The sequence below is a fragment of the Mytilus edulis genome, chromosome 1 (genome assembly GCF_963676685.1).
Source record: "Mytilus edulis chromosome 1, xbMytEdul2.2, whole genome shotgun sequence".
Lineage (NCBI taxonomy): Eukaryota > Metazoa > Mollusca > Bivalvia > Mytilida > Mytilidae > Mytilus > Mytilus edulis.
Window position 1 is genome coordinate 53052969 of NC_092344.1, and position 12401 is coordinate 53065369.

Genomic DNA, 12401 nt, shown 5'->3' on the forward strand with positions numbered 1-12401 from the left:
CAAGCTCCGCCTATCTACATGGAGTTGCAAGAACAAAGTACGTGATGATTATTTTTAATGGAATAACATATCTATCTTTATATCAAACCATGGTTTTTCAAAAACTGAACTATTAAGCAGATTATCGCGTAAAGGAAAAAGGAAAAACCCGTATTATGTTACAATTCTAATTGTTCGCTTAAATTTTACAAATAACGATGCAATAAAGTAAATTTTAAAATTTAAAGTCCTTTTCTTATTTATTTCACTATGTTAAAGTTATTTCTTTAACAAATTAAACATAGATGGAAACAGATTAATATACAATATTTAGGTCAATGTCAGAAAAATATAAACTTTTTTGTATGAGGCTGAGAAACTGGGGAAGGACGAGGTTCTACCGAGCCCTTTCCCAGTTTTATGCCAAGTAATTAAAAAGTTTATATTTTTATGACATTGACCTAATATTGTTTTTATACTGCAACTTAAGTTAATAAACAGTTAACTGATAGCTAATAAAACTTATTTTCCTCCCTGAATGAACCCCTGACTGTGGAAAAAGTATTCCATAATGAAATTGACATTGCACAAAATATAGCTGTGTTACTATATTTAGGAAATATAAACAACTAGTTGCAGTATAAAATGAAATATTTCTTAGCCTTTCAACCACGTCTTTTTTCAATGTTGTTGAAAAAAGGAAGTACGTCACTGTGAGTTGGATGACGTATGATACAGTGATCTACAGCTAAATACCCTAAATATCTTGAGATAACACAAAGACAACTATAAACCAGACCACTGCGGCCAAGAGATTTGAAATATACTTTTAAATCCTTTTGGTAAAATCTGATTTGCAGTTGTTTTATGACAGTCAAACATGAATTGGATATGTACTTGTGTATGTATCAATGACTTCCAATACATCATTCAGCGTAATTGCATTATTAATGAAGGTAAGACTTTTTGCATCATTCCCTTGTGTAATTTCAGATCGTGATGGCAAATGGTCTGACTGGGAATCATGGTCTGCATGTACATTCACTTGTGGAGCAGGACTTCAAACAAGAACACGTACTTGTAGTAACCCATCACAAGCAGGATTTGGAGATAATTGTACTTTAGGACATAGTTTAGGAACGCAGACGTGCAATAATGTTTTATGTCCAGGTTAGTTGTTAGCGTGGTTAAATATACAATATTAGGTCAATGAAAGAAAATATAAACTTTTTTTTTAATGAGGCTGAGGTTCTACCGGGCCCTTCACTAGTTTTGCAGCGAGTACAAAACAGTTTTTATTTTTATGATATTGACCTTATATTGTTTTTGTACTGCAACTTAAACAAATACATTGATAACTTTTTAGATAGTTACACAATTTTCAAAATTATTTGCATCCCTTAATGATCCCCTGATTGTGGAGGACGTGTTCCATGATGAAATTGACATTTTAGAAAATATAGTTATGTTACTATATTTAGGAAATAAATACAACTAGTTGCAGTCTAAAATGAAATGTTATAACTTATACCTAGGATCAGCTTAATGTGCTACGTGGATCTCATCTATGTTAGACACTAACAAGCAAATGCATACTGACACAAACATTTGTGTTCTTCTCTTCAGTAAAACCCATGCTGACTACTCGCGGAACAATAGGGCAAGTAAATGAATGTGGACACAGTAATAGGGTGGACACAATAAGGATTTGGACACGGTTAATACATATAATTGTTACTCTTTTAATAGATGAAGATGATCGAGGAACATAATTCAAAAGACCCCATTCATCTCGGTTGTATAATAAGAATTTAAATACCCTATAAAGAAAAGTGTGGCAAAGTGTGATTTTCAGTATAGTGTTTTACCCTCATTATAAAGATTGTAACACAGTTATTACTGCTGTACCCATATTTTGACTATTTTATTTAGTATGTCTGTTTTGTTCACACATCGTTGTAAATATAACGGAATTTGATGAGACTATTGTAAAAGTGAGAGGTTTAGCGCTATAAAACCAGGTTCAATTCACCATTTTCTACATTTGAAAATGCCTGTTCCAAGTCAGGAATATGACAGTTGTTGTACATTCGTTTGATGTGTTTTGTCATTTGATTTTGCAATGTGATTAGGGACTTTCCGATTGAATTTTCATCGGACTTCAGTATTTTTGTGATTTTACTTTTTATACACAAGAATGAAGGACATTCTATTTTTTACATTAATCAGTACACGTGCTATGTCATTGATAAATCTTATAAATAGTTATCATTGATGTAAACGGGAAACATTTTTATCTTACCTCCTATACATTTCCAGGAATATGATTGGTTAAAAGCGTCCGCGTGCAAACCGTGTATATTTGATATTAGGTTAGTAGGGAGGCGGGGCTTATCTCATACACGGTTAGTAGTGGAGTTAAGTCCCTTTATATTCCATATTAGGTAAGAAGGGGCGGGGCTTATTTCATACACGGTTAGTAAGGGTGTTATGTCCCTTTATAAAAACAAAACGGTACTGAGAAAAAATCTTAAAAGTTCCAACAGACGAAGAAATTGACGATTAAGATTGAAATAAATTCATAAAACACATTGTTAAAAACGTTACAAGTCGTTATTGTTGGCATCTGTTTTCATAGGATCAATGGAAGTATTTTCTTACTGCTTACAGTATTGAAGACTTGCTCATTGAAAATGACTAGTCTTAATTTCACACGTTAAGATAGTCGGTAAGATAAATTCGTTACATAGTGTGCCATATGGAATTTACTGACCCCATATATACCGTATTAGGTCACTAGCACACTATGTAACTAATAATACCCTGTTATATTTTTTGATATATCTTTTTTACCTTCAATGTGATAAGTGCTTAGAGGGATTTCAAAATATGATTCTTCAAAAAATAATCTTAAGTCAGCGTTTACTGTTGTCAATGGCCATTTGAAAATAAAATTCAAATTCATTTTTCTTTTCCCCCTATGTTTCTAACATGGTTATTGTACCTTTAACTATGGGTTGATGCTTTAAAAAAAATCATAAAAAGTCCATTTTTCGTCGCAGTTAATTTTTCCATAGCTTATAAGATTGAAAGATGATGAAACAATTTTTAAATTATCAAGAAAAAATATTTTAAATCAATGTTTTCTGTTGTCAACTGCATATTGAAATGCAAACTTCAAACCTCCGTTCGACAGATGTCGTATGTACAGTATACAAATGGATCGACATAATAGAAAGATTGAGTTTATATAGTTTCTGCTTTACCCACTTTCATTATTTAGAAATAAAAAGTGGTAATTGTTTTTGAAAGTTCTATCGAATTTTAAGAGATTTGATACAGAAAAATGTTTCAAAGTGACGTGTTGTGTTTATGAATTTGATATACCGTGGCCATGATATATTTCGATAAAAAAAAATGAACAATAGAATAACACAGATACATTCAAAACCGAGGTTTTGTCAATTTACAAAAATTATGAAGACTTAACTTAAATACACATACATCATGTGTCATTGTAAAATTATATATCGGTGAGCAACTTAAATCTATCAGAGTTTTTATTAAAAAAAATAAACAACTTGGGTTATCTCGCTTGGAACTATCCAATATTCTTGAACATGGTTATTAACTCAATAACCACATGAGTTACGTAAAATCCGTTGACATTACCGAAAGAGATCAAAATCAGTAACACAGTGGATAAAAATCCCATTTATTAAAGTCGGATGAATAATTTAAAACGCTTCTTCAGGAATATCTCAGAAATCGTTGACGCCACTCTAAATCTGTTGACATACTCAAGTTGCAGAATTTTATTAGCAATGAAAAAAAACTTTTTTAAAATATTTAAGTTGAAAAAAAAAATTATGTATTATATGCAAATATGAGATAACACCCAACATAACCCGTGTCTGACTGAGCATGCGCGAAAGCGTATAAGACACGGATCGATAACGGTCTCCGAAGTAGGATGTTTTTTTTTCTCCAAAAATCGTGTTTTCTGCGGCAAAAAGATTGTTTCAAAGACAAATTTAGGAAAAACAAACACAACATTTAAAGGCAATTCATGTAATAACAACAACATACTGATGACCTTTACATCAAAATAAAACAAAACATTCATCACATTACACAACAAATGGCCTCATGTACCCCCTGTCCTCAGTTCCATAGACAGTTTAATAAAGGAGCATAAAGATTTCACTTGCTGACCAGTGGTAGGATTTAGGATATATTTCATTTACGAATCAAAAAAATCTTTGTATTGAGTTTTTAAATCGTTATAATTATATTAGATGTATGTTTCATTATAACTAGAACACACCCACGAAATCGCGGGCATTTTGAGCGTGGTTGAAAGAATGTATTTAAGTGCTTCTACCCCGCCTCCTATTTTTCCAAAATTCCCAATTTTCTGTTTTCTATTAATTTTAATATGAACATACATTTATTATATTATGAACATTCATTACAATACATAAAGTGTATTTGCTTTTTACTATCAAGTCTCAGCAAAGGCGGATCCAAGAGGGGGCCTTTAGTGGGAAAAAATTGGTTGAGTATACATATATAGGGAATCACTGAAGCATGACGGAAGGCCTTAACAGCTGGACCCACCTTAGGAAAAAGTTCTGAATCCGCCACTGCCCAGTTTACTATTCAATCCAAGGCGGTCATTATATACTAAGTGACCCGATGCATTTTTGTAGAAGATTTTATGACTGAGGGGGGGCGGGGTTGGAAATTTTTCTGGACGTCGGGATCGGGTATTTTTAAGCTCGGCATTTCGGGATTGTTCCTTTCGGGATCCGGGAATATTTTTTTTCGAATTTCGGGATGTCGGGATTTAAATTTCTTTAATTTCGGGACCTCGGAATTTCATGTTTTTAAGACCGGGATTTCGGGATCAAGACCCCTCCGACCCCACCCCCCATCTTGACTGGAAAAATTTAGAAAAGGTATCAAAAGTCATAGGTACTTTGGGTTACTAGGACAATTGTTCTTTTAGCCCGGCTCCTTCCTTTTTTCCAAAATTTCCATTTTTTTTCTATTAATTTCAACAACACGTGAATAATGTTAGCGTTTATTTGCGTAAACCCTAAGTTGCGTAAACCAGGTTTACGTAGTATATATTGGACGACCTCCATAGTCTTTCGGAACACCGGAAGTCTTTTTCGGAATACATCTTTTCTATGACCACCTGCGGTAAGTTACTGTAGGTAATTAATTGATACAATGAATATTAATTACCGTTATACCGTTGTTGAAGAGATAAGTGTTTATAGAGACTGTCTATACATGTATATATTTGATATCCTCTAGGACAATCATACAAATATATTTTGTCACAGATGTCCTACATCAGTAGTTAAGTGATAGAAGATGATGTGTGCAGTTTTCTGAAGCACAAGCTGTGCTCCAATATGGTGACTGTTAGTGAAGAGAGAGCTTTTTTATGATTTTTAAAATTTGGCCATGTTAGCGAAATAATTTGCATATAAGGGTATTTAAAAAAAAATCTTCTTTATATTCAGTTTGAACATGCTTAAATAAAAGAAGTTTGCTACTTTGGTCGAGAGATGATATCTTATTTCATATATTTCATTATATCTTTGATGAAATTCTTTTTTTTATAGTTTTTTTTTTATTGAAATTCTGAAAGTCTCTGTTTTTGTCTTTAGTTTCATCTTTGGGTTTGCTAATAATTATTATTGTCGGACCTAATATGATATACATATTAGTACCATGAGTATAATTTGTACCTTGATTATAAAGTGACTTTGAAAGAGAGTTACACTCTATGAGTAAATCAGTTTTCACTCAAAAGTCGGTCTTCATACAAAAGTGAAATAATAAAGGGGGAATCGTCCTAATTCAGATTTAGAGGCAATATTACTAACACATTTCTTTACTTTAAGTGTAAATTTACAAAATTTAATGTGATTTTTTAATTTTTTTCATGAGTACTCTTATCTATAAAACTGAGTTTATCCAAAGGAGATTTTTTTTTCTGGCTCAAGCTATTGCATTCAGTCAGGAGTCTACTTCGTCAAAATTATCTCCCCATTACGCCAGTTCATTTTCACAATCGTAGAAATGAAAGCCATTGTAGGGATGACGCGCTACCAATATTGCTCTTGGAAACCGATAAATTTATCCACATTGCACCATTACGATCCTTATATGTCAGTTGTATTTTAAAAGACAAATGTATCAACTAGTTGATGAGCATCAGTTAATAATCTTGTCTGCATTGATTCAACTTAAAACTATTGTCTGATCGGTTGTCAGGTGGAATTTTCGAAAATTCATAAACATTTAAAAAAATTCTAATTAAATATTTCGTGGAAGGGCAGACTAGATTTTTTTAGTGTATGAAGACTATAAACCCTAGTAATCACACACAAAAAATTAGAATTTTTCGAAGATATGCATTTTCATCATCCAACTTAAAAGACTGTCGTCAAGTACTTTCAGTAAAAAAATAGCTATTCGAACACACCTTCTCTGTTTTTGTGACTCATTAGATAGGTATTTCACTTGACCCATATATTTCATCTTTTAGAACTGTGATTTTTTTGTGTTATAAAGTCAACCTGTAGCTTTAGTATATAAAAATGATAGAATCTATAGCGAGACGATGTATGAAATATTCTTATTTTGTACGATATCAAGACAAAATACTAAACTCAAACACGCCCTAACATAAAAAGGTGCACTCGATTTTCTCTTTTCGATACAATTGTTACCCATTTTTTGGAATTTTTTCTTCAGACACATAATGGAAGGGCAGACACGAAAATTACTGAACTAATAGATTGATATGTTTCCGTCCGTGGTAATTTTTTCATAAAAATCGGAGGTTATGCATTTTCTTCATCCAACTTGAAAGATACCCATGTCGTCGACTTGATATCTAATTGTTCTGCTTAACTATGTACTAGATAAATTGAAAACTTATGCAAATGGTGTTTTTAAAATAAAACACCTCGTAATTGAGAAGAAAATTGCAATTTTGTTTGTTTCTATTAACTTTTTAAAATTTTGTCACTATAGTAAACAATACAGTAAACATTTATCGCCTTCTCTAACAAAGAGCTTCGATTCTTTTGTTCTATTTCAACCTGGTTTCCGACTCAGGGGCGGATGCAGGAATTTTCGAAAGGGGGGGGTGCTAACCCAGGTAACCCAGGGCAAAAGGGGGGGGGGGGGGGTGCAAAACATATGTCCCGATACAAATGCATTGATCGGCAAAAATAAAGGGGGGGTGCGCACCCCCGGAACCCCCCCCCCCCCTGGATCCGCCACTGCGACTGCATTATAGTATAATTTGTATATGTTCTAATTCGTAACCTCAACCGAACGTAAAACATTTATCAATATAATACAAAACTCTCACATGGGAGTAGCCACTTGCAAAAGTCAAGTGCATTTTTATTCAGGTAATAAGTACACGTAATATATTTTATATCAATGAGAATTGTCTGTCTCTAACTAGCACTGCCACATCAATATTTGCGACTCATCTTGGACTATCAACCTGTGAATAAATATTTTTTATAATTATTTATTTGGAATAAAGCATCTAGATCACTTGACTGCAATGACTCGAATGACTTAAACTACTATCAAACCACCCGTGCATGAAATTCTACCCGCATACTTTATATATACAATCAAACAGAACTTTCTATAAATAGCGTAAACACGTGTACCTTACAGAACATAACACACTATTATAGCATCGATATATGTAAAACTTTGATAAATATAATACATCCATATACCAAATTTCACAATTATATGTAAGAATAGAACAAACCAAAGAATCGAATAAATGAACAGATAAATTTGGTGGTAAGTCGTTCAGTCCACTTATACATCTTTTGAAAGAGTACATAACTTTCAGCGCTTTTTTCCAAAGTAGATAAAGAGCATTCTAAATACTATTGTTATAAAAATACGCACTTTAATGGATCTCATTCGGTCGACTCCTGTATCTTCGCATTGAACATGGTCATATTTTTCTATGACATCTTTACACTAAATTCATTGGATGTTGCATGTGTACTGATTTCTAATTTAGTCTTATATCCATGATGTTTGTATTAGTTGTTAGTGGCTTTGAACTAGCTGTCAGTTACTGCGAGAACTCTCAGGTCTGTACTTAGTGTTTTTTGTTGTTGTGATGTACAAGTGACCGCCCACGTCCACTTGTATTTGTATTATTTGTATTTTTATCCATCTGATTAGTTAAGCCTTTTTCAACTAATTTTTAAAGTTCGTTATTATGTTGTACTGTTACTCACTGTCCTAGGTGAGGGGAGGGTTGGGATCCCGCTAACATGTTTAACCCCTAGATATCAGATAACAGCAAGACATTATTTGAAAGTTATGGTCTTAATAGCATCATGCCTAGAATTGATTCCCAAAAGTCGTCTGTTCTTGAGACCAATTTAACCCCGGCACATTCTGTATGTTTGTGCTTGTACAAAGTCGGGAGCCTGTAATTCAGTGGTTGTCGTTTGTTTATGTGCTACATATTTGTTGTTCGATTATTTTTTGTACATAAATTAGGCCGTTATTTTTCACGTTTGAATTGTTTTACATTATCATTTCGGGGCTTTTTATAGCTGACAATGCGGTATTGCCTTTGATCATTGTTGAAGGCCGTACGGTAACCTATAGTTGTTAATTTTATATCAAATATTAAGGTTCTTACCTGACATATGTACTTAAGAATTTCAATCTCGTTGGTATTAGAGTCGACCGGAAGATCAAAACGCGCGGAAACCGGTTGTTATGCTACATCCGGATCATCATGAACTATGGGGTTGAAAGATAGTCGTGTTATTACGTTCTCGTAATTTTGCAGTTTTGAGATGGCAGAGGAAATTAGAAAAGGAGAAATATCCCTATTAGAAGATACTTTGGATGGTTTCCTCTCGGAAAGGGCAGAAGCTACGTGCACCTTCACCTTCGTCAGTAGTTACGAAGAAGAGAAAGTCGAGGTCCAACTAAGTTTGGAAACTTAAACAGTGAGTTAGGCAGTATGTTTGAATTTACAAAGAGACAGACAAGTACCGCAAATAGGGACAAAATATGTCTGAAAATGGAAATACACTGTCACACCGACAGTCCAGTTCTACTAAAGGTCAGTCACAAGGACAGACATGTAGGCCTTGAGATTCTGATAGTGAATCCGCTGATGAACGTGATGATGTTATGTCATTGCAACCAGGTCAAAACGAAGTTTTGGGTTCTAGGACAGAGTCTGACAATGAAGGCTCTAATGATGATCAGTTGTCAAGTAAGGCACGAACATGTTTGTTTGATATTTTTATGGAGGATGCCATTGCCAAGAAAAATTTGTCATTATCATGGATGATTCTCAAAAAGAGATTCTAAGGGGTCACTGGCGTGCGCTCAAACCTAATTTAGTATCAGTCTTTGCTGAGCAAACTGAAGAACTTTTTCTGTTGATGAAGAAACAGACAAATTCCTTCAGGTACCGACTTTAGACGATTTCATTGGAAATTATATAGTTAAAAGACATGGCAGGAAAGCCTCTTTTTCTTAAGGAATGTATTTACAGCCTTACAAAATGCTCGGAAAAATAGCATACAGAGGGCATCAGGCAAGTTTTATGGGTATTGTCATTTGCATGTACATGCAACAGAGTCTGGGTAATTTAACAGATGAGACACCAAACATTGACAAAGCAATTCAACAAGTCCACGAAAGAGTTGGATCAAGCTGGTAGAGCAGGTGCTTTTCACCATATTATGAAACGTCAAATGTGTATGACGGATGCATCCATATTTCTCCTTCATTATTCTAGAGACATTTCAGACCTGCCTCTTACTGGAGAAGGTCTTTTTGGTGACAATACGAGTTTAGGACCTAATGATTTACAAACTTTAAGAAATTACTCTTTTTACCTTTATTATTGTTATAGATTTGTCAGTTATATCGTTTTCTTCGTTATTATTTACATCTGATAAAAAAATGTCAATCTCTTCTATATGTGTTTTATTTTTCGGTTCTATCCTGTTACCTTGAAATTTGAAGTGTTTCATTAAATTTTTGGGTTAAACATTATCGTTGCTAGATGTATTGATGTATTGATGATATTGGTACATGCATACCTATTAGCTTCTTTCAGCTATTTCAAAAATTCTTGTGGATTTTCAGCTTTATCATCTTATATTTTTTTTATCAAATTTTACGTGAACTGTTTTTTTTTCTTAAGCACACTTCTTCAAATTTTTAGCTTTTGAAAAATAATTGTTTCTTAATGTTTTATCAAATGGCTTGGATTTCAATTGTTTCCCAAGAAAATTTTGTTTTTGATTTTAAGTTTTTAATTTCAATATCAGACCAGGGTTTTTTAATTTTCTTTTTTTTTTGGTCTTATAATGAATAGACTTTTTCTTAAGCAGACATCTTTCGGTATGTTATCCAATATGATTCTGAGATTTTCAGATGCTGAATTTATACCCGACTCACTGATTTTATTTTATTTTTGCTCGAAGTCTACAATCATATTTATCACTTCCTTAGAGGACAAACAATCATATGTATCACTAAGGAACCTTAGATGACAATGTTTAATATTTTTGTCTTTAGACACTGGCGTCTATATGTAGTTTGTACAATTTTTAAACGAGTGGGTTTTTTCAATTTGTATGAGAAAAAATCAACTTACATTTTATAACAAAATTAATCTGAACATGGTGAGAGTGGTACTTCTAACGTTTAATACAACAAAAATCATTGAGGTCCTTGCTTACTAGTACAGTACTACAAACCCTATCAATCGGCCATTTACTATCCATGACATTTTAAAGTTTGGTCTCGACTATTTCTTTCGACAAATATATCATCATCATAGTTGGGTTGTAGAATATCTTGTAAAACATGGGAGTCATATGAATCTTGATTGATAAAATCTGTGTGAGCACTTACTCTATCATTAAAGTCACCTATCAATGCAATTTCATCTTTAAATGAAAATATAACTTTTTCATTTTTCTGAGTTCTAAATGAGTAGAACTATAAGGGGGATATACACAACCCATTAGAATAAATCTTTCTCATATTCAAAGAATTCTCTAGTTTAAGCCATGTTCTATTTGGAGATATAGATGCTTTAATAGATAAATTAGTTCTTCCCTTGAAATATCCTTTTCAATGTATATAATAACCCAACCGATGTGTCTTTTAGATTTTTAATGGGGTTTTTTTAGCACAAAGTTGACGGCAACTGTTAAATGCGCGTTTTAAAAAGTTTTATACAACCGTTTTTAAAATATTTCTAAATAAGAATAAGAATAAGAATTTTTTTATGATAAAATGATGAATACATGCCATTAAATCCACGTACACATTACTAGTAAGGTAGATATAACTTTTAACTAATATTTAATCTATAAAGCATGAAACGGACATATAGAAAACGGCAAAAAATACGGTGTAACTTGTAACATTAAATAGGCATAAATAAGAGTTTTTGACCTAAAACTTATACAAATTCAACATATTTTCCTGCATTTTCGTATAATAGAACTGTTCGGATTCGGACTCGGACATCACACTAAATTCATCACAAAAAAAATCAAAAAAGATCATGGTAGATAAGTCTGGAATGATCTTTGTTATGGGTAAGAAGTAGTAATTTGGAAGGACTAATAATCGAAATGGAAGAATCGGCAAGAAAAGTATGTAATTGCAATCTTTTTATTTTCAAAATAACTTGGTATTCCAAATGTGCATAACCAGAGGTTTAAAATTATCTGCAAAATATGAATGATTCGATAGTCCAGACTGAACACCTGATTTTTTTTTAATGTCCAGCTATTATGTTACAATCTAAAGAAATGACGTTTTAACGCTATTTTCTGAAAGGGGTCCATTTCCATTTCTCTGCTCTGAGCACATATTTATCTATATTTCCAGAATGTGCATTTGCTGCACTTTTTTGTTCGAAAGAAAAAAGAAATATGTTGAACGTAAATATTTAAAGTTATGAGATTAACTAAGTGTCTAGTGGTTTTCATCATTACGCGCTTGTTTTCTGGGGGAAAATGCCGACGTCGTAAATGATTTTAGTACTTTGAAGACGATGGCCAGTATTTACTCACCTACATGTAGGCCTTATCAATTTCTTGACAAATATCTTTTATATAACCTTCATATATATTGTGTTGTATAAAGCTTTTATAACTGTTAATAAAGAAAAAACTAACACGTGGACTAAGTAAGCAAGGGAAGGTTATCAATTTGATTTAAAAAAATCAAAACTGATACACTGTAACAATAATAATAATACTTGTGACTGTCAGAAAAAGTTTTGGTGTGTAGAGAGTATCATCAATATATCACCAATATATATACATCTTATTAAATGACTGTGCATA

At 32.8% G+C, this 12401-nt stretch overlaps 1 protein-coding gene across 1 annotated transcript in view; it reads left to right on the forward strand.

Annotated features, from left to right (window-relative positions):
- The window catches only part of LOC139522339 (uncharacterized), a 161064-nt gene that overhangs the window by 101436 nt on the left and 47227 nt on the right, over positions 1–12401 (forward strand). Inside the window, exon 6 of the mRNA XM_071315903.1 lies at positions 973–1149. Coding sequence (XP_071172004.1) covers positions 973–1149 — 177 coding nt within the window. The remainder of the gene's footprint in view (positions 1–972; positions 1150–12401) is intronic.